Source organism: Liolophura sinensis, chromosome 11 (genome assembly GCF_032854445.1).
Source record: "Liolophura sinensis isolate JHLJ2023 chromosome 11, CUHK_Ljap_v2, whole genome shotgun sequence".
In the NCBI taxonomy this organism is placed as follows: Eukaryota; Metazoa; Mollusca; class Polyplacophora; order Chitonida; family Chitonidae; genus Liolophura; species Liolophura sinensis.
In genome coordinates, this window is record NC_088305.1 from 31,371,833 (window position 1) to 31,396,110 (window position 24,278).

Below are 24,278 nucleotides of genomic sequence, written 5' to 3' on the forward strand. Positions count from 1 at the left end.
CCTGACATTTTGCGCCGCCAAAAAGCAGAAGAGTTCCACGAAGGTCAGAGGCAACAGAGAACAGACGTGGAATTTCATGTCCTAAAGGAGATATTCTGACATTGCCCCACACACCCACATGCCCTTAGGGTAGGCACCATAGGGCTGGCAGTCTATCATGCCCACGGTCAGCAGTGTGGAAATAATCCAGGAATTCTGGCATTTGAATCACGTAGAAGCAGAGCTGTTTATCTGCAGATTTCATGCAGTGGTTTCAATTATCTTAATTCATGTCGCCGTTGGCTTACATTTGCCTGCGGGAAAATCAACCACTTTGATGCCAACAACAGAAAATGTCACATGCACATGTATTTGTGGATTTGCAGATAAACACAGAGTATCAAAACTACATTTGGCATAAATAATTGTGCCACCCTGGCGAAATTATGACAGGTATTTTACCTGCAGGTAAATGTTATTAAACCCACAGATGCAACGGTGAGAACTGCCAAGAAAAAGGTCATTGTATGTGATCGTATATGGTTTCAAACCTCTCCGCAAAACAGGTTCAACTGAATGAGTTTAGCAATGTTACAATGTTTAGAGACTCTAAACTTTGCTGCTCCTGTTTCGATACTTTTCGATGTCCCAAATCAAGTCTCATACATACTATTGGAAGACTGTACGCTCAACATTTTCAAGACAGGCCAAACAAAAACATTTAAAAGAAAAAAAGAAAACAAAGAGAAAAGAAGAAGAAAACCGAAAGGATATCAATTGTCAAAGAAAAATGAGGGGGAAAATCCCTGAGCTATAGATATCACAACTTAAAGAAACATTTCCACATGCAATCTACATACATGCGTGTACAATTTGCATGTAAGTCTTGCATCCATTTTAATTTTCTGGAAACAGATTTGGCATGGCAACTCTTTTAATTGAATAACCTGATCTAACACAGCAGGCCAGGTACTGCTGAGCTTAGGTTGCCATTATTAAATTATTCTCCATTGCAATTATTCATCCTTCATTTCTGACCACGCCAAAAACGGAAACACATGAACTCCATTCTCAATCTGTTATATACCCATCTGTTCTTCCTTCTGATGGTTCACAGGATAGCTTTATTAACTGAAACACCAGTTCCAGTCCATGGAGGTTTTCATTAAGTTTTATAAGAATTTAGTTATTTGATCACTGCTTAGAATTTTTCACCTATATTGGTCAGTGCACAAACTGGTGAAGGGAACCGGATTGCAGGGGTGGGGGTTGGGGGTGGGGAGGGGACCACAACCTATACATGGCAAGCTACTGAGGATGTTCCCTATGTGCTTATACAGAAGCCATATTGGTAGATGTCAAGTGATCTTCAACAAATGTCAGGCTGCCCTTGATGGTAAACATCAGAGAACGTACACATCAATGATATTTTGACTGATCTGTATTGGTCTCGCAATAATTAAAGATGTCATTGTTATGTAACTGTTCCTATCAAATGTGCCAAACTTTTCAGTTTCTTCATGACAAAGAAAAATATCCTATAACCTGAGAACCCGTTCTGAGTGAAAAACCTGCCAAGGTGCTGGGAGCAGAACTCTATCTTTTATAACAGCAACCATGGTACGATATTTACATATGTTTATGATAAACTTCTTCTTTCCACAGCCTGACATTTGGAAAACAATACCTGGTGTATTTCCTTACGGATTTCAGACTTCTAAGGTGCCAAGGAGGATAGACAGGGGTTCAACTAGGGTACACTTGAGCTCAGAGGGTCTAGTGGGGGCTGTACATGTACATGTTTGCTCGAGAGTAAAGATCGAGAGGAGTTTATAAGCAAAAGTGAAATTTTAACCAAGAACCTGTAATTTACACTCAAAGTAGATAGGACTGAAACAGGATAGAGTACGCAGACAGAAGCCTGCCCGAATTATAAAATGAGCCTGTGATGTGTACCAAAGGACCTCAAAAGCTCTCAATAACTAAAGGCGTTGTCTAGCACACATCTTAATTAGGGAGTACACATAAATACTGTGTGACACCAACTGCCTCAGTCTGAAGGAGTTTCCAAAATCCATTTCACATGCACCAATCAGAATGCTGGACATAAATATATACACTTCATGTAATTACATACACAACAAATCTTAAACCTCTTCGCATAAAATGGATGAAAACTGAAATTTTTCACCGACATCAATTTGATAGCGGCAAATATCTTGATATCCAAGGATGAGTTGATAGTATACCTACACGAAGCTTACAGCGCACATATGTTTAGCACTCCATGTTCCGAAAAAGTACTGGTCAGTGAGCTCAATAATGGATAGCTCTTCAGAAAGAAACTATTTTAGACACTTGAATGACCTACGGTTTTATAAGAAACAGCTTGCTGTTAGAAATCAAAATGTAAGAACACAATGGTCTGATACTCATCCAATTTTTCTTTTTTATTAAACAAATGGTACAGTTATACAATGACAGGCACCAGTCAAGTTTTCTGGCTTGATCGAATTGTAGTCATTATTTACATGAAGGTACGTACATGTGAAATAAATAAGCTCAATCTGAATGATCGTCATTATTAACACTCTGATCAACAACTGATCTGATCAATCTGATCAATCTGTTCAACAATAATGAACTGAGAGAAAACATTTGTCTTACCTACCCTATTTCTTCTAATTTTGGGGGCTCCTGGTCTGCTCATTTTAGTCAATATATATATAATTCTAGAAGGAATAATGAGTTTCTTTTTTAATGATCTAATGAACAACATATTAGTATCTTTGCTTTTCTAAAAGGCAGGTAAAGAAATACAATATTCTACTTTCAACACTACTAATATCTGTCCCAAATTTAAAAGAATTAAGTTGAATTCATCTTTGGCATCAAGTGTTTTGCAAACTTTCTGTACAAGTGCTACTTCTGATGTTACAGACTAAAGCAGAGATGTATTAATCCACCTGCTGCCATATTACAGACTACAGAAGAGATGTATCAATCCACCTGCTGCCATATTACAGACTACAGAACAGATGTATCAATCCACCTGCTGCCATATTACTGACTACAGAACAGATGTATTAATCCACCTGCTGCCATATTACAGGCTACAGAACAGATGTATCAATCCACCTGCTGCCATATTACAGACTACAGAACAGATGTATCAATCCACCTGCTGCCATATTACAGACTACAGAAGAGATGTATTAATCCACCTGCTGCCATATTACAGACTACAGAACAGATGTATCAATCCACCTGCTGCCATATTACTGACTACAGAACAGATGTATTAATCCACCTGCTGCCATATTACACACTACAGAACAGATGTATTAATCCACCTGCTGCCATATTACAGACTACAGAAGAGATGTATTAATCCACCTGCTGCCATATTACAGACTACAGAAGAGATGTATTAATCCACCTGCTGCCATATTACAGACTACAGAAGAGATGTATTAATCCACCTGCTGCCATATTATATTGAGAATTAAGCACCTCTTGCTCAGTAGACTTTTTCACAGGAACTAAATTGCGACATAACATTTTGGTCTGCCATACATCATGGCTGCCATTAAAACTGAACATGCCCATCATTTTTCAGGCTTACAGGACTTAAATCCTCTCTGAAAATGGTCCAAAGTTTTGTATTAACCCAGTGTCTAGGGTAAGGGTCAACTGATGAGGGGTCAGGTTGACTCTAACCACTGTGCCGATTATCATCTCTCAAGTATTAAACCTGTCTGACATGGCTTAAAAAAAAAACCCTCACACATAGGTACATGCCATCCATGTGCAGCACTCACGTTTAGCTTCCATATCAATCACAATTCTTTATTCTGTGTTTAACATTGGCACTTTCTCGGCATGTTCTTTTTCATTCCCAACATCTCACCCCCACCCCCTGTTTCTCAGTCCCTATGACAACGTTAATCGGTATGGTCACGAAGATTAATGTTTAAAAGCCTGGAAACAGCAGTGACAAAAATACAAGCCTCCTTTTAGCCGCATAACTACCTCGTCAGTTTCTGTATTTATTACAGTGGTTCTGAGGAAACAATGCCATGCTTTTTTCCTACTCAATCTATATCTCGCATGCCTGGGTTCATTTGGCCGGGCACAAATCATAGTCCATACCTTCTATCCTTCACCTACTGTCTAACTCTGGGACTGCAGGATTTATGTATCTAAGCCTTTATAAAAAGCGGACGGTAGATGTCGTATTGACCTTATGGTTCTCCCAAATCTCACTGACAGCCAGTATAGATGGGCTGGTACTCTCAAGATGATCAGGGTAGGGGTGTAAAGCGGGAAAATGACATCTGACCAGACCCTTTACATCTCCATCCTTCTACCCACAGGATTTACAGCCTGAGAAGGATCATAAATATTGCCGCAAACTTCCTGTCTCAGTTCGCTTTGTTGGGAGCAAAAACAGGCCCACTAATGTGGAGCTCGCATGCCGTCTGTATCACTGATTTATAACATCTTGCGCAATAGTTTTGCGGATGGGGAAATTTTATTCCCTGCCTCAGGCAAATTCGTCTCCCAGTTATATATGTGTTAATTTCAGTCGCAATATAATCAGACAGGACACACTTATTCATAGATTTACAAATGTCCATATCAATCTTTGTTTTCCAGTTTTATTAATACAGAAAACCAGTAACCTGATGAGATTGTTCACATACAACTTGGTGCTTCGTCATGTCTTCATAAGCGAGTTAAGCAAGAACTTTGAGGGAAGAGCTATTGGCAATTATAGTGCCCAATTTCCAGCATTGGGATCACTTAGGATTGTCTTGCCACCCCTTCTCATGACAAAACATCACTTTTTATTACAATCTCTGTGAATGCATGCAGTTATGACTGAGCATTTGCTGACCTATTTACAAAATTATTGAATATGGCTGGTGAAAATTGGACGCTCTTGACTTACTCTTCAGGAGGTTCTTTTCCTAAAGCAAAACTTTACACATTTCCCCAGATTTTTGTTGTAGAAATCTGATAACGTACTGAACTGCAGTGGTACAACTGGCCTTTCTAAGTGGGATGCCGCATGAGCGTGTGGAATCTGGCTTGTAATCAGGTAGTGAGAGGTACATGCACCTGATTGATCAAAAAAGTGTCGCATTACAACACACTTCACAGGCATCAGCATCTAAGCTTGAGAGATGATCTCGGATAGAAAACACGGGTTTGTGCGAGGAATTTGCATTCCTCCTGCAAGAAAACCAGGATGAAGGCAGTGTTGTAAAATTTGACACAACTATGTAACTCCTTAAGTGATACTAAAATAGCAGGCAAGATAATGAAGTCAATGTCTAAATGTTGTGACAATTCCATTGAAAATGTAAAAGCAACATGATAATTATGACAAAAACGCAAGAACTGTCTGCTTTTCAAGAACATTTTAGACACAAATGCATCCGAAGGCTTTATTACTGTGCCACGTGCCCCATGTGTTTGCAGGTGTATTATCTAATCTCTATCAATGAAGCTAAATGAATTCATTGCAGGATCATCTTGAACTAAGTGGTTTCTTAAAGTAAGCGTAGTGATCTTGTTGGTATTGTTGGTATTATCAAGAAATGAATGAAAAACTTGACTGCCCAATTACTATTATCATAAAATGCAGTTTCATTATGAAGAGTCAAGTATTAATTCTATCAACAATTTAAAGCAGCCAATTCTATATAACCTTTAACTTTTAATACTTATTCTGTTATCTTTAAAAACAGATACACACACACATATATATATATAGTATTGCAGACTGACACATCCTGAAAGTAAGAAATCTGTTATTTCAGAAATGCAGAAACAGATAACAAATGTAAACGTTTTCCAGAGCATGTTCAGAACACACTTCGTTAAACACCAAAAGAAAACGAAAAACTCATCAATAAAACTCCTTCAAAACTTGGATTATTTTCAGAAATAGTTGATTTTTTTAAAGTGACTTTTACACTTTAGGATTCAAGGGAACATCAGTGGCAAGTTTTTACATAGGCTATCCGTTAAACATTCTACAAAACCGTATCTTTAAGAAAAGCAAAGGAAGACCGATAAATCAAGTTCTGAAGTCATACTGCTGGACATCCAAACTTTGTCCAGGTTCATACATCTTACAAGCCTTTGGTGAAGGATAAAGAAGCACCAGTATCTTTGTTCAATATAGCTGCCAGAGAACCATATGTACAAATACAGATGCAACTGCAACTGAACTGTCCTGAAACGTTTTTAAATGACTGAAGACCAGCAATATGTGCTTGATTTACAGGGTTTCTTCATTTGTTTTTGCTAGCTAGCCAATCACAGACGTGAATACTTACTGCCTGCGTCAGTGAGCCAAGCTACTATGGACCACAGTACCCATGCTTTGTGACACAATTGGGTAGGAGACCAGGGGCGTGCTGGGCCCAGACATGCTCAAGCTTTGAGGTAAACTTTGCGCTAAGCTCGCCGCTGTATTCAAGCTCTGGTGTAGAGACTCATGAGAGAGGGACACGGAGATGCTTGACTGGGGGAGCGACACCGGCACGATGGCCTGGGGGGTCAAGGTCGCAGTGGCCATGTTGCCCGCTCCGGAGGCAGTGATGCGCTGCTGCAGAGCTATCTGCTGATTGGTCATGTCACATTTGAGGGCCAGTTGCTGGGTGAGGCTGGTGTTAAGGTGGTTACAGGGCGGCGGGCCGGGCGCGGGGGCAGGCGCAGCGACAGCAGGCGCAGGCGTGACTACGGTCGTAAGCGGCTGGCTCACAGAGATTGGCTGGCTGACAGGGGAGGCAGAAGGAACACTTTGTAACACATTAGATTTGCTAACTCTGTATCGGGCATTCTGCTCCAGCAGAACTTCGTTTGTGGCCGTCAGATCTGCCACCTGCTTTTTCAGCTCGTCCACTTTCCGCCGCAGCATTGTGTTCTCGTCTTCCAGCAACTGATAACTGAGGGGACGAGAATAGCGGCTCTCATACTCAAACTCCGACCGTCTTCGCTTTAGCGGCGTGTGCTCATATTCGAATCGCTCAAAGCGTTCAAACTCATCTTCGTAAGGATCGTACAGTTTAGACTGGGTGCGAGTCCGACTCAACGGCGTGTGGTCAGACTTTCGTACCTCAAACTCGTACTCCACACCAGACACATGCCGGAATTTGCATTTTGCACCACGTTTGCATTCCCCATTGAGATAGTCTTTGCAAATGGGCACTTCTCCCCGGAGCAGTGGGAGTTCCTTAGGGGTGACCCCGATACCTAAAGCAGCGGCTTGCTGTAGCCGCACTGGCAGCTGTCCAGTCTGCTTGTGATGGTCTTCCTCCTCCCGAGTGCAATGTAGGAACTTACAGTTCGCACGGCGACATCCCGTGTTCTGAAAATCGTGACAGAAAGTATACTCCTGACGCCGACCTAACTCCTTTGCTTCGGAGGAGTCCGGGTGGCGGTATTTGCACCGCTTCCCTCGTTTGCACACATTGCGCAGATAGTCCCGGCATATATCATCACCTTTGACACCATTCATGTACTTCTCCTCACTACTGCAGTCACTGTTATCTGACATGGCGACGTCTGTTTGTTTGTCCGTCCGTCTGGCCGCTCAGCACTTGTTAATAGCCAGGTTATCACTACACCATGCCCACGCAGCCTTGACCTTTCACCACCAGGGGAGGGGGCAACCCGACGCAGCCTTGACCTTTGGCCTGGGGTCACAGCGAGCGAGGCGAGATTAAGCACTAGTCAGTCAGGTCAGTGTAATCGCAGGTCCTGTCCTCGTGCGTACGGCGCGGGCGGTACCCAGCAGGCAGCGAATACTGCAAATACAAAATAAACTTCACATTAGAGCACTGCTTGCGAACTTAGGCTTGCGATCCAAGCTGGAGACAAAATTGTGGCTTTTGCTGAATAACTTTCTTCGACATTGTATATAAATAAAACTCCACACTTTAAAAAGATCCACTAGAAAGGCGTGTCAGAATCAGCTACAAAAAGAAACTTGTCAAGTGTGAACCGCTCTGATTTGCTACTTAATTAGAAAAAGAATTGCTGCGCTTCCTGAAAAAATGATGTCAAATACTAACACCCCAAGCAACAACATAATCTCAAGACATTAGATCTAATTAAAACATATAAAAAATATCTGATCCCCAATAAAAAAAAAGTAGCAGTTATTAGAACACGCTTTGCTATAATTAATACGTAATATTTCTCTTAAACCATGGCAGGAGAAAATGCAGTATTCAGCAAAAGCTGTAGTTTTGCCTTCCTAGGAAAGATGCTTTGTTTACATCACGCTGATTTAAATTACCTAAATTTCTTTCAAAATGAATGAGAGCAAATTATATGCTTACAATTATCAGGATTTTACTTTAACACAAACCAGTGGAAGAGAAATGACACACTGTTAGAAAAGTTTTCTTGTTTAAAGCACTTTTAAATTTCCACAAAAAGTTTGCAACGCATTAATACAAACAAACAGATAATAAATCATATATAACAGGTTTTGCAGCCATTAACAAAGTTGTTTATGTCTGCTAGCTCATCCATGTTTGCAGATGGAGTGTGATTGAGTTCACATCACTCACAGTCAACAGAAAGAACGTGACATCATCACTTATTCCACAGAGGAAAACAATGCAGCTATTTAGGTATACATGTACTTGTTATTCATACACTCAATAGATCTAGAACATCCTATTTAGTGATCATTGGTCTAAAAAAGCGGGCTACCTGTTTCAAAATGTACTTGTTAAAGCAGCAGGCTGCAGCAGGCTCTACCATCTGCTAGTGCCCCTTATAGTCCCCTTACAGTCCCCCTTACAATAATTATAATGTTAGTCATTGTAATGATTGATAACTTCTAAATTCTTTCTGTGACATTAAAGACATTTTATTTTAACAGGTTTATTTTAGACAGCTGATATATCCCAAAATATATCTCAAGCAATGATGTAATGGACAAGCTGGTCTATCAAGTAAAGTCACATGTAGACTGCTCATGCCTGTTAGATGAAAGACCATTTTATTCTGGAGTACACCTGTTAACCTCTGCAGGTCACGAGAGATAAGGGCATTTAGTCAGCACACGAATCCGTGCTGTACGTTTTTTGTTGTGTCATGTACAAAAATGTAACGCATGCCATATATATATACATTTATCAAAAGGAAAAAACCAAGAAAAACTCAACTTTTTACCACTTTATATGTGTGTATATATAAAATTGTGGCTTTTGTGTGTGTGTATATATATATATATATATTCACAGCCACATACACAAAATAAACAGAATGACATTTGTTTTAGATAATTTATTATCATTGCTAGACATTCCTATCTTCCTTAATCGCCAAAACTATCACCTAATGATGTCACGACTGAGAGCAGGTCATAATGTACATACATAATCCCAAATCTGTGACCCAGGGACAGTGAAATAACATGTTGTTCCCAAATCTGTGACCCAGGGACAGTGAAATAACATGTTGTTCCCAAATCTGTGACCCAGGAACAGTGAAATAACATGTTGTTCCCAAATCTGTGACCCAGGGACAGTGAAATAACATGTTGTTCCCAAATCTGTGACCCAGGGACAGTGAAATAACATGTTGTTCCCAAATCTGTGACCTAGGGACAGCGAAATAACATGTTGTTCCCAAATCTGTGACCCAGGAACAGCGAAATAACATGTTGTTCCCAAATCTGTGACCCAGGGACAGTGAAATAACATGTTGTTCCCAAATCTGTGACCCAGGAACAGTGAAATAACATGTTGTTCCCAAATCTGTGAACCAGGAACAGTGAAATAACATGTTGTTCCCAAATCTGTGACCCAGGAACAGTGAAATAACATGTTGTTCCCAAATCTGTGACCCAGGAACAGTGAAATAACATGTTGTTCCCAAATCTGTGACCCAGGGACAGTGAAATAACATGTTCCCAAATCTGTGACCCAGGGACAGTGAAATAACATGTTGTTCCCAAATCTGTGACCCAGGGACAGTGAAATAACATGTTGTTCCCAAATCTGTGACCCAGGAACAGCGAAATAACATGTTGTTCCCAAATCTGTGACCCAGGGACAGTGAAATAACAAGTTGTTCCCAAATCTGTGACCCAGGAACAGTGAAATAACATGTTGTTCCCAAATCTGTGACCCAGGGACAGTGAAATAACATGTTGTTCCCAAATCTGTGACCCAGGAACAGTGAAATAACATGTTGTTCCCAAATCTGTGACCCAGGAACAGTGAAATAACATGTTGTTCCCAAATCTGTGACCCAGGAACAGTGAAATAACATGTTGTTCCCAAATCTGTGACCCAGGGACAGTGAAATAACATGTTGTTCCCAAATCTGTGACCCAGGAACAGTGAAATAACATGTTGTTCCCAAATCTGTGACCCAGGGACAGTGAAATAACATGTTGTTCCCAAATCTGTGACCCAGGGACAGTGAAATAACATGTTGTTCCCAAATCTGTGACCCAGGAACAGTGAAATAACATGTTGTTCCCAAATCTGTGACCCAGGGACAGTGAAATAACATGTTGTTCCGAAAAGGGAAGACAACGGAGGTTCTGTGGACCCCTTGCTAAGCCAATGCCAAATAAACATGTAAATATGCAATCATCTAACATTAACCTTTAAGGGAAGGAATTAATGCATTTATCATAATCTCTCAAGGAAACTTCTAGCTGTTATAAAACTTTATGAAATATGCTAAAGATATTTATATTTAATAAAGGAAAACATCTATCATGAGCCTTTCAGGGAAGGAAAACATCGATCATAAACCTTTAAGGGAAGGAAAACATCGATCATAAACCTTTAAGGGAAGGAAACTGTCTATCATAAACCTTTAAGGGAAGGATACCATCTATCATAAAACTTTAAGAGGAGGAAACCATCTATCATAAACCTTTAAGGGAAGGAAACTGTCTATTATAAACCTTTAAGGGAAGGAAACCATCTATCATAAAACTTTAAGGGAAGGAAACTGTCTATCATAAATCTTCAAAGAAAACAATTAAATATCATGAACCTTTAAGGAAAACACAAATGCCTCAAAGGGAAACATATATCATAATTAAACCTTTAAGGAAAACACCATCATTTTAAAGCCTGTAAGGAAATGATCCATAAACGTTTACAGAAAACACTTATAATAAAAACCATACACCATTATATCACGGCCACCTTCTTCACTTCAGGATAGCTATAGGAACACAGGATGTTCAAATTACACCACGCTACCTATTAATAATAAAACAGCAGTCTCTGGGATGGAGTATTTGATGAAGGAAATGGCAACTCCAGTTTACGTTTGCCTGGGCAGATAAGAATGGTATACATATCTACACTGTTATGAGTTTGTCTCGGACAAAATATCCATCACAGATTTATACAAGTCATATCCAATCATTGCCATCTTCTGTATCGTTTTTAGGAGTACATGTACTTATTCCAGGTTTGGGGGGGGGGGAGGGGAATGTTAGTAGCATTGATTTATTTACTTGATTGGTGTTTTACGCTGTACTCAAGAATATTTCACTTGTACGACGACGACCAGCATTATGGTGGGAGGGAACTGGTATAGCCCGGAGGAAACCCACAACCATCACAGGTTGCTGACAGACCTTCTCTAGTAGCACTGAGGCAATATTTAAGTAGCACTGAGAAACATAAGGACAGCCAATACTAATCAAGCTGTATGAAAACTAACAAAGTCATTTTCAATGAAAATATTTGTATGATGGCTTAAATACCAAAGTTTTAGTTTCCACAAAAAATTCTTCCATTTGCAGACTTGAAAGCTCTTAATACAGCATTATTCTGATTTGCATCTTTTTTTTTAACAGAAATTCTTTACATATGTCATAAGTTTGAGATCAAAATCCTAAAATGTTTTTCCTAAACATGTTCCGGAGCAGAGTTGCAGGATGCATGGCACAAGGTCTTTAAAACATCACATTGTAAATGTCTGGAGCAAGTCTGCATGAAGGTAACACATACATAACTCTCTCGGGACAAAACCTTCCCAACGCACAGATTAATACGCCTTTATTCCAGTTACCTGCACCGCAAGTTTGTGTTTGTCTCCACGTCGATAATCCCTCGAAACAGCTTTGATCTCGCCACAAAAATCATGATTAACCTTTTCTCTAAACGACTTCAAAGTCGCAGTGCAGTCATTAATTACGTAGCATTTTCCTCGCTAACAAAGTAAACCCTGATCAGAGAAGCCAATGTAGTTCCTGAGAGAGCAGACATATAGCAAGAGTTATCACATTTACGAGGCATGTGCACCCAACATATTGGTCATGCAGCCCCACAATATACATGAATATTTCACCGGATTTTCTTGCATTGCACAAGCCAACAACAACTGGCAACTGCAACTTTTACAGCTTCAGGGCAATTATCTTGTTAGAGACTCCAAGTTTTTCTTTCAGCAAGTCACCAGGAAGCCTTAGCCTCCAAAAAACTTCCCTGGCTATTATTCACGGATAATTCACTGGCAATAGGCTGCAGACTCCACAGGTATTGCAATTAAACCTGATCAAAACCACCCCCCCATCCAACTTCTGAAACTCTCCTCCCCCCATTGGCATAACTCCTGAACTCTTTCAGCCATTTCAGGAGCTATGTCTGGTATCTGACCCTCATCTTAAGTACAAATTACAAAATGGGCAAATCAGAAAAACACATTTTTTGTTTGTGTCATTCAGTGCTTGTGTATGTGGAAAACAAAGAGAGCAGAAGAATCTACAAATCCACTGGCCAAGGTTGGGATTGAACCCAGTAATACGTTGCTCAGCGCCTTCAATACCACTGAGCAATATTTCTCTCTCAGAATGCTGAAGATCTGACAGATTCTGTAGACAAATACATTTCTAGATTAATCAATTTTCTAAAAAAAAAAACAACAAAAAAAACAGCACATTTTCATCCAAACATTTTGGATAAATGACCCTCTGTAAAGTATAAATTCACTGATCCTCTATTCTGAATGTCTATATTCACCTGAAATCCTTACATGTGCAGGCCTGAATGGCTGCTCACGTACGTGGTAATTCCTGTCCACCACATAAAACAGTCGGTTAAAAAATACAGGCTACTGCCAGAATGGATGACAAACTCATCTACAGGAAGACATAAAGCAGCGATGTAAACAGAGAACCAGTATAAAGCTGGCTTCTTGTTTCATCCCATTGGCGTGGCGTTGATAGATGTTACTGTACAATGGGCTTGGCCTAGGGCTAACAGCAGCGGGACTGAAACAGTCTCCATCTTATCAAAGATACTATCATGGCTCATAATATTGACTTGAGGGTGACATAATATTTACTCTCCACAGAAACTATAAACAGCCAATGAATGATAAATGGCTCAGGAGTTACCACAGTGAAATATCACATTGTTTAGGTATAGTACGCACGAGAACTTCCCTATCAGAGAGATCAACATACAGGCCAACTAGACGGTAGATACTGTGCTTTTTGTTCTCTTTCCTTGATAGGGTACTTCTACAGTATATACAAGTGCATGGCACAGCAATATATTAGGTTCGGCCTTTTTTTCAAGATCATTTTCAAATTTAGTTACATATGCGCAGATTTTAACCTTCACATGTAGCTTTAAGTCACAGAGTTCCAACTAAAACAAACAGATTCACCAAAATCTACAGCAAACAGGATCTGAAAACACAAAGCACTTCAAATCATGATCACATAGCAGATTTCTACATGTACCCCGGATACTTGATCAACAAGATTTGTGATCAGGTTTTTGGAAGACTTATACCTGTACATATATGTGTGCTCGTTGTTTTATTGTCAGGATACACCTGGATACGCCGGGATATACCTGAACAAGCAGTACAATATTCATCACCTGAAATCTCAGAAGATGAAGACCTTTCAGTGCTGTCAGTGTCGTAAACTGGAACTTCACCACTGTAAATTACTTATACAAATAGATACAGCCGTATATTTGCTTTTGTATGCCTAGAAAACATCTCGAAATTGACATCGTTTTAATACAGAATCCAGGTTCAAAGGCAGATAAGCCTTGCAGGTAGTCAGAAAGAACAGGGAATTCTTCAATTATTGCTCAAGAAATTACTGCATAAAGAAGAATGAATTTACTACACTGAGAATTGCTACTGTTTCCATGTATATTGTCCCATCACTAATAGCAATGAAGTTGTACATGTAGAATAAAGTACATTGTACAAATATATCGATGTTTTCACCACAAAGGCTGTACTATATAAACATCCACTGTTGCAAATTGTAACTAGTATAATGAAATTTTTGTGATCACTTTGCTGTAATAATGTGATACTTACATTTATATATTGATCATCCAGTTACACACATTTCTATTTAAAGGTGGAGTAATAGCTTTTTCTATTTTTCTTCCAAGAGAAAAAGACACATGAAAATAATGTTTGTACCGTGAGTATTTAATGCAACCTTTTGCTTCATACACATGTTTGCACTAGAATTTGGCTTTCACAGCTAACACGTGTTCAACCTGGTTTCTAATCATTTTTATATTTTCAATATATTCATAAATATTATCATAATTTAGGTTAAATGCATATCTTTCGATATAAACAACAAATTTACATTCAAATAAATTTATCAGACAAGCATCAAATCCTTATTTAGAACATTATTATGCAACAACAATATAAATACCAAAAGGTGGTCACAAATACCCACCATACACAATTATTTTCAAATCTCCTGAAAAAAAAATCAATAAAAATATGAAAGACCATATCTGCAGATAAGGTCTGGTGCTATTTCATCTGATTTTGGCATCATTTTTATGTTTTCTTCTCCTTTAAGAAAAAGAAAAAAAAAAGAAGAAAGAGACAAAAATCTGTGTGAGAAGTACAGGCTGCTCTTTTCCATTTGTTCACAAGTGTTGTGTGTAGGATAATGATAATGGTGTATGATAATGATAATGGTGTATGATAATGATAATGATGTAAGCTAATATCTAGCACGTCACACGTTACAGTGAAGTGTTGCGTGTATTTGGGTGAGCTATAAGCATCACCACATCAGAGTACAGCTGCTGGGACATACACACGTCAGTCAGCCTACAGCGCCTGCTCTCATATGCCACATGCAACTTCTGCGTAGCAAATAAACAGCTGTCGACTCAAACAAATGACAAACAAATTTCTCACACAGCCTAAACACTGTCTGAAAAGTGACTTTTTCTTTGGTGTTAGTTTTTTTTAAAACTCTGTGTGCCATTTATCCTTTTCTTTGAAACAATACTTTCAAATACAATATTCCATTAGCATCTTATAACAACTAATTAAAAACTACTACCATCAGAGGCGGAAACTCAAAATCTTCCTCTGAGATTAGGCTATAATTTTCATCCTCCTCTTTACTCACATTCTGATAAATAGGACGTGTAAATGTCGAAGTCATTTTATGACAGCTGGCAGCTGAGTTCCAGATGTGCCATTTCCTCAACATCCACAAACAGTTTAAGTTTGTGTTTTTTGTACTTCCTTTGACATATCAACCTATAACCATTACAAACACACAAGCCTTACATGAGGTAACCATTTCTTTTTTTATTATGTAATATGTCATAATAAAGTATGTCAGCCTGTTCACAAGGGTTTACTTATTTCCTTGGCAACAAATGATTCAAAGTCTTTTTTCATGAACTAATTAACTCAGCGAACTTATATTATTGTAAAAGTTTATGTCCACATCAGTTCTAAGATTCAAACACTCTCACTAGCTGTCTCTGGGACAATAAATTTGTGCCAATAAGCGGTCAACAGCATTTGTTGGGCATGCCCAGTCATGACAGTATGTCCTGAAGAGCACTTCTCCAAGTAGAATTTTAGCCATTTTACTTGAACCTATCATAACTTGTAATTTGATATGTCAGTTCTGTCAATGCTGCTTTCCCTCAACATGTGTTAACACGGCTTCTCCAATGAAAACATTGACATCTCCATCTAAAGGCATACAAAATCGATGCTGATTGGCTGACAGTGGAGACAGGGTTTCCTGGGTAAAAACCTTCTGTTTTGGTCACACTTGAATAAATCTGCCATACCTAAAATTCACCTTAGGCTAGGTATAGCCTGCATTTGCCTATCTCTCCCACCAGCCAATCAGTAACGATTCTGTATTCGTTTAACAGAATGTATTGTTAAATGGAGATGTATACATTACATGTGCCTGGCCTCACTAAGCATCAATCTTTCAATAGGAAACTTTTCCTGGCTGTATGTAATGTAAGTTGTCTATAACTTGTTGTTCATTTCTGCCTTTAGGATGATGCTTCATGGGCATGTTGGGCACAATGTCAGGAGACCAGGGTTCAAACCCAGACCTGGTCATACCAGAGAAGACAAAGATGACATACACACACACACCTAAAGATCCTCCTTGCAATATGACTGAAAAATAGATAAGTAAGAAGCTAAAACCCCAACCCAAGTCTCCTCTGCACACCAAAGGCACATCCCATGAGACGTATGCAGCCTATCTCCAGGCATGGCTTACCTGCGACTGATAAGGGCAAGGTTGTCTCCAGTGTGTTAACAGCCCAGTCCCAGAACGCCTAGTACTCCACCAAGGCTGCTGCAAGTCTAACCCTAGGCTGCTGTGCTGTCTCAGTCCAGCTATAGGCATCTTAGGCTCTCTGCTGACAAGTCCAGCTCTAGAGCCCACCAGGACATAACCACAAGAAGATAATATACAGTACCCTCAATAGCCTCAGAAATCCCTGTCAGCCATCTGAGCAACTATGGCTAGGTCTTATATTTCCCCTGATTCAATTATCCTTTAAAACCTGGATGAAAAAGGCTTAGACGTCGTTAACCTGGGAGAGATCAATAGCCCGACAATCAGCCCAGGTGATTCATGCGGCGATTACCTGTCCAACGGACAACTCACCCTGGGGAAGCAATGCTAACTTGTTACGGCGTAATGATGCCCAATTAGGCACTTGGTGGCAGTTCAGGCACCCCTGGGATAGAACAAGTCAGACTTGCATCATACAGTATGTGGCTTGCATTCCGTTATACCTGGTTGGCATTCAATCAACACAGCTCAGGCGTCTGCTTTCAATCCTAAGCCCCTAGGTATCGAGTTAATCAGGACCACTGACTCTACGCTCTTTTCAATAAGTTTTTTTTAATCAATGCAGGCTGCACTTATGAGTGTAAGTATATATGTACCTATGTATTTTTTTCTTCAGAAGGCTTAGTTTTGTAAGTCAAAAACTTATAAATACGGATCATTACACCATTTAAACGTGCAATTTAGACATAAAGTACATGAGTTTTTTAAAATCTGAAACTTAAAAATAATAAATAAAAAAAATCTTTAATCTCGGCTAAAAATTCCTCTTCATCATTGAAAAGATTTATTTATTTATTTATTTATTTGATTGATGTTTTAAGCCGTACTCAAGAATATTTCACTTATACGACGGCGGCCAGCATTATGGTGTGAAGAAACCGGCAGAGTCCGGGGGAAACCCACGGCCATCCGCAGGTTGATGACCTTCCCACGTACGGCCGGAGAGGAAGCCAGCATGAGCTGCACTTGAACTCACAGCGACCGCATTGGTGAGAGACTGCTGGGTCATCACGCTGTGCTAGCGCGCTAACCAACTGAGCCACGGAGGCCCCTCATTGAAAAGAGGAGGGATGCCAATTCAACTCCACAAGCTAATGTAAAATTCTATTTAGTTTAGTTCCAACATGTCTTGATTAATTCAAAGGCTATAGTGGAAAAAATTATGAGATTTGCATGAAAACAAACAAACAAACTGTATTTATCAGTAATATTGACTCCAAAAATTGCAGTTTTGGAGGCAGATACAGGATAAAACAGTCCATTTGCTGCTCAGTCTTGTGTTTGTCCAGTGGGAAATCATCGTACAGGTACTGTTCAAAATATCTGTCTACAATCAGCAGTGATCTCAGAACGGGAACTATATATGACTGCTTTACAGTAATATAAACCACAAATGAAATGGAAAGATTCCCATTTCCAAAGCCAAATGGTTAATTCCACTCCAAATATACTGTAGAAGAAAACTTGGGACATGTTCCTTACTTGTGTAGTACTACAGAGCATAGTAACATGCCATGCATGTGGATTCCCTTTCCAGCCTTGCTGCCATCTAACGACTTTTTAATGAGCCAGCTTAATCAATCTCTCCACGCCAGAGTTGCACCTGGGCCATGGTGCAGTTTCCTGGATCAACCCCTGGGGCGCAGACAAGCCCACAACTACTGTATTTGATCTAAAGTTTAGCTTGTATCAAATGACACATTTTGCTTGGTTTTGATTGACTCATCCACCTTAGAGGGCCACTCAAGACTTTTCTATCAAATCTGATTAATTTCTTACACGAAACTGAAATGCTGGTATCAAAAGTATCATTTGGAGGCTTTAATGTGCTTGTCAAAGTGCATTTTTACTCAGGAAACTTTAGGTGGAATACAGCATTTCTTGATACATGTTTATACAAGTAGTAAATTTATCCTCTTACTACACATATGTGAACAACAGGTCCCCTTTAAATCTTATCATTCAATCAGATAGCTATCAGGACACACTATCAGCATTCCTTCACACAGACTCTATCATGATCTGAAGAACAAAATCCTGACTTGTTTAAGTGCTGCACAGGTAAAGTATACCACTGTATGTATATGCACATAACTTGTCTAGAATTAACACGTGATAAGAGGTTTTATAATTGTCAAATAAAATGGTTTGAGCACACGGATAAATATCTTAGAGCAGATGACCTCACATCAATCTAATACCAAGAAATAAAATTAGGAGTTTAAAAAAAAACATAAAGTGAAAATGTTTATGTTTCTTTCTCCAAGCTTAAAATTTATCGTACATGTATTTACTGTACCTTAATTTATATACTCTTTTAAACTCTGTTCACTATGGTTGATGCAAAACCTAAACACAGATTCTCAACCTTGACTGTAAAAGTCTATACTACCATATGGAGATATGTCCGACACTACATTGAAAATGGGAAATCCGAGCCCACAGTATCTTGAAATTCAAAACTTAACCTCCAGAATTGCAACTCAAGATATATTAAAATGCCTTGAAGATAAACTCTCTCATCACACTTAGCAGGACAGGTAATTCACATGAGAGAGAAGATCCACGTCAACACACCAACAGTGATTGTTCCTGAAGGGAACCCTATGGAAGCTTGTACTGGCCACTACCATCACCCTAATCACCAAAGTCAAGTTGGGAGGTATAATCAGGGGCAATGTACACGCAGGCCATAAGCTTAGGAGATAATGAAGAGAAGGGATTGGATTACTAATCAGGGCTCCTGATTAAATTGCTGGTATTGAGGATAGCCAGGATTAGCAGACAGAAATAGCATAACGAACCAGGTACATAAGTATACCTGTACGTGGGCATCCATTTCAAGTCTCAAATTCAATCTAAGTAATTAAGGCGGCTTAAGAGCAAACCTAATCACATGATGAGGAAGCAAGTCTTAATGTCATTCAACCAATTTTGGTTAAGGTGACAAACAGAAATAGTCAAGGCAAGTAATCTGCTAAAAATCTAATGTACTGTCAAACTAATTACATAAAGGCTTTATGCTTAATTGATCAATTCATTAAATGGAAACTTTCTTGGGCAGCAAATTAGTGTCGAAAAAAAAAATTATCTTCCCTTCACCGATGCTATATTGTACAGTAAACCATTTACCATTGTGCTGAAATTATGTAAGGTTGGATGGAAATTACTGGTTTTCATGGTTTTAATAACCATTAACACATGCTGTATATCACCAGATAAGATAGACTGATCTTCTCCAAAAGGTGTCCAAGAATCACAGCTCATCTCCCCACACTTATAAGATAGAGCTAATGCAAAATTTCCATGCTCTTCATGACACATATTTTGGTCAATTAAGCCAAAAGCCTGAGATGATTTTCGTGTATGACTGAAGGCTATATCACCTGTAATTGGCAGACAGGGAAGACAGGTGATTCTGTGTTAGTGCTACTGTGCATCCGCATGTTGACATCTATGAGCACACCGCAAGATTGCATCTATCCCGATCAGTCACATACCAGCTACATATGCCATATGTATAAATCAGCATTTAAGTCTGTCAACCTTTAATCAAGGATCCTGATTACTGCTGGATAATTGCCACAGCTGTAACTAACTAATTGCACCCACACGTAATTTGTCTGATACAGTCATGGTAGGAAAGCCTGATGGGTTTACAACAACGGCTTGAGGATAATGGATTTGTCCAAAGGCAGATTTTTCCAAACAAATAGCCTTCCTGTCCAGTCATAGGGAGATAAATGGCCAAGCCATAGAAAACTGTCACCTGATAACTGTTTGAGGCCTGTCTCGTTGAAAACAAATCAGTGGTCAAACACTTCTGAAAGCCTCTAAATGCTGACGTATAATGGAGGCTAGAAGGCAGGTTAAGTGCACATCCATGAAACCTGATCCTGAGATCAAACATTAGGTCCTCACAGTTGAACATTATATCCTGTACCATGGGTGGCCCCCTGGTGTCAAGTTTTGTAATAACTCTTCACACTCACCGCTGGGAGCCAAATGGCCTGGAGAGAAACAGGTAGGGGAAAATCGAAAGTCATCATCAGGGGATACTGACACATATCAGCTCTAGTTTCGGTGACAGATGGAAGGACAAGCGAACAGGCAGATCTTTCAACAGGCAATTCTCTAAATTGTTATGCTCTCTGTTATGGTGGACACTTTTAAGACAGTGCTTCTGGCTTGATATACTGCTGAGGGGATTCCTGCAACATAGACTGTCAACTCCCTTACACCACCCCCCTTCCCATCCCAGTAACTTAGCCTTGTCCAACTACATATAAAGGTGACTGCACCTCCAAAACGGAATGTTCTATTTATCTCAACAGGGAAGACAAACTCATTGAGCACAGCTCTAGCTTTCCTGTTGAGAGAGATGCTTCAGCTAACTACAAATGAGCACCTCTGAGATAATTTGCTAAACAGTTATGTATGGAGCAGAAATAAATTAGATGTGGATCTCCTCACGACCTAAATGTATGTTAACACACAGCAAAGTATTTAAACTCTCAGTTAATAACGGCAGCTTATTTATGGTTGCTAAGCAAACAAACAGTTGTAGGTTTTCTAGTTCCTACAGATCGTGCGGGTAGTACTGTTCTACCTACAGGTACAAGAGAGAGAAAAAGTCACAGTAAAAGAGAGTGAATGATTACGTGTTACATAAACAAATGTTACCTGTGGACTGACTGACTAACTGACTGAACTCAAGAATTTATTACTTGTGATATAACCACCCTAAACATCTGAGGTGTTTCTGAAGGAAAAGGTCTTACAAGGTCTTGTTTGAACTTACAAGTTTCCAATAGAACATACATCATGCTATCTTCCATGGTGGCCTGTTGAACAACTGGACCTATATACACACGAAACGTTCTTTTCTCAGCTCATCATGATGACATCACATTTAAGACAGTATGAGACACTACAGTAGAAACTAAAACACTGTATCGTTGTAGACATGGCACTACAATCATTCACTGACCTAACATATGGCTCAAGGTCCTGCCTCACATTGGCACCCCCTCATAGATAAGAAAATCTGCGGCTTCCCTAATGAACCCTGAGAGGGTAGAACAGTTCAGATTTACATTAACTGACCTGTTCACCTGTGGAAATTAAATTACAGCCAGCTAATATGTTATATCCGAGTACACCAAAGCTTGGTCTGAAAAAAAACCCCAAAAAACAACAATACCAAACCTATAACCAAATGCTCAGAAAGAAGTGTTTGGAATTAATAAATATTTTAAATATATATACTCAGGGATAAACAACGCTTTCTCTGTTGACTAGACAAACAGTGACTTCTTTGTATTACTCGCCCTTAAAGCTGTCACTGTTATGTTGGTCATTGAAAAACAAAAGGTGAGTCATCTACCTGAGCTAATTTATAACAGGAAGTCTAGGTATGGATTCTTCCTTCCTTCCTTCCTTACTCGGTCGGTAATTCCGCAAGATTGGCCCGCATTCCCTTGATACATCAATCCACATCACAGGCATAAATGTGGCTTTGTGCTTCAGTTGTCACAAGATTAACAATGATAACATTTATATTCAATCAACAAGATTATGCATCTATAAACAGTACCAATTACATGTATATAAGCCTTAAATCCCTTAGTTTCAGCATAAAAAACTACGGAATGTTTCAGGGTTACATGAATGAATGAACATCCCACATTGTTAAACACGGATGAAACAACAGCTATACCATACCTGAACTAGTATGTACAAACTCGTTTGAAGAACAACACAGGTCTACTCATCCATCAACATATGTCTACTAAATCTACTCAGAACCGCCACAGGTGCATTAAACCGTCACCTCTGGAATACATTATACCCTTAAATAATGTCTAAATTCTTGTTGTTTTTTACTTTTCAATACCAGTCAAAAGACGTACTAGAAAGGGTATCTCCTTCAGGTAACAGTTGAGCGATGGATGATGACTGTTGTCAGTTGTCAGTACAACTGAGCTGACTTCATCTCCTCCCATCCTTCTGTTTTCTTTCAAGATGATCAAGATATCAGTTTTTAATCAACAGTTTACCTGTAGTCTCAGGTGTTTCAGTGCACAGGTGAATCTGTACGTGGGTTGTACAACAAAGCTTGGTTGATATGACGAGTCAATTAACTGATTAGACATGCATGGATGTATAAATTTATTCAATAAAGCTCCGTTATCAGTTCAAGACAACCAGCTTCCAAGCTGTCAAACTGATTTACATCTTTGTCAACAGGCTGTCGTTCTTTCAGATACAATATCTATTTTAATAGATAACAGTTTTGTTAACGCTTGCTCACCTTTAATCGATTTCACTGGATTTAATGAGTTTACTACTAGGCCTCTGGTAGAGGAAATGGTTTAATCTGTTGGCTATCAGATATGATATAAATAACTTTGGGATTTTATAGGAGATATCTACATCATATTACAAAACATATTTCTGGTGGCTGATTTACGTGCTCATTACTATAGGGTTTTAGGTGCATGTATGCAAAAAAAAAAAAAAAAAAAAGAAAGAGAGTAACTTTTGGGCATGAAAATCATCATGAAATACACATGTATGCTAATACGAAAGCTTCTATCCAGTTATGAGCGGCACATGAACAGTGATCTCCACTGAATTCAGACATGTTGATTTACCTTTCAATTTGACGATCAGCCAAGCGATAAACAAGGAAATTCTGGATTATTTATATGTTTATTTGGGAGGTGGCAATGTTACTTTTTTGTTGGCAATGTTACTTTTTTTGTTGGCAATGTTACTTTTTCGTTGGTAATGTTACTTTTCGTTGGCAATGTTACTTTTTTGTTGGCAATGTTACTTTTTTGTTGGCAATGTTACTTTTTTGTTGGCAATGTTACTTTTTCGTTGGTAATGTTACTTTTTCATTCAATCCCTGTAGAGACAAAACACAATGTAGATCTTGTACATTAATCAGATGTCTGTCACACAAGGTTTGACACACTCTAGAAGCTTCTGGCAGAGAAGGTTGACATTGTACATTTCACTCCATGTCTCACTCTAAAGCTGACAGATGACTGTCAATGATCAGGAAGAACCTGTTCCGGGACAACTGAACGTCATCACCATGGATATCAGTCATGGCTTTGAGGTGTGTTATTCACATTTCTTCACCACTGTGTTATCGACCCAGAAACTTATGAAGGCCAGTAAGCATCACTTCTGTACAAATGACTCTTTGACTCAAATGCTTACTAGTTCTGGTGTTAATATTAATATTGTCAGATACTGAAACAATTGCTTATGGTCTTAAATCAAGTTTCAGCAAACCTTACTTTAAAATTTGAACAACCTTCGTTTCACATCATGCCACATCACTGTTTCTAATCTTCAACAAATGCTTAACATGGATGCATGCACATTATTTGGAAACAAAACTTTTTCTCTTTGAATGATGGACTATAAATGCTGAAGGTTTAAATGGGTATGACATGAAAATAAGTACCTAGTAGCCAATGCAGAAGAAATTTAGATTTCGAAATAAAAAGTCCAACACAGAATGGAATCAATCGGACTTGAGACGATTAAATCCTGAACTGATGTTATCTGGGATAACGGGTCTTCATAACGAGGGATTAACACACTGAGCTGGGGATTATGACCAGCTATAATCTAG

The 24,278-nt window shown here is 39.1% G+C and overlaps 1 protein-coding gene across 3 annotated transcripts in view; it reads right to left on the reverse strand.

The window, feature by feature from the left end:
- The window catches only part of LOC135477403 (zinc finger CCCH domain-containing protein 10-like), a 135,838-nt gene that overhangs the window by 42,456 nt on the left and 69,104 nt on the right, over positions 1 to 24,278 (reverse strand). For 2 of the 3 annotated variants that reach the window (XM_064757474.1, XM_064757475.1), the window contains exon 3: positions 6,330 to 7,802. The exons of the other annotated variant lie outside the window; for it this stretch is intronic. In XM_064757474.1, the coding sequence (XP_064613544.1) occupies positions 6,338 to 7,552 (1,215 nt within the window). In that variant the 5' untranslated portion in view covers positions 7,553 to 7,802 and the 3' untranslated portion in view covers positions 6,330 to 6,337. The remainder of the gene's footprint in view (positions 1 to 6,329; positions 7,803 to 24,278) is intronic. 3 annotated transcript variants of the gene reach the window in all.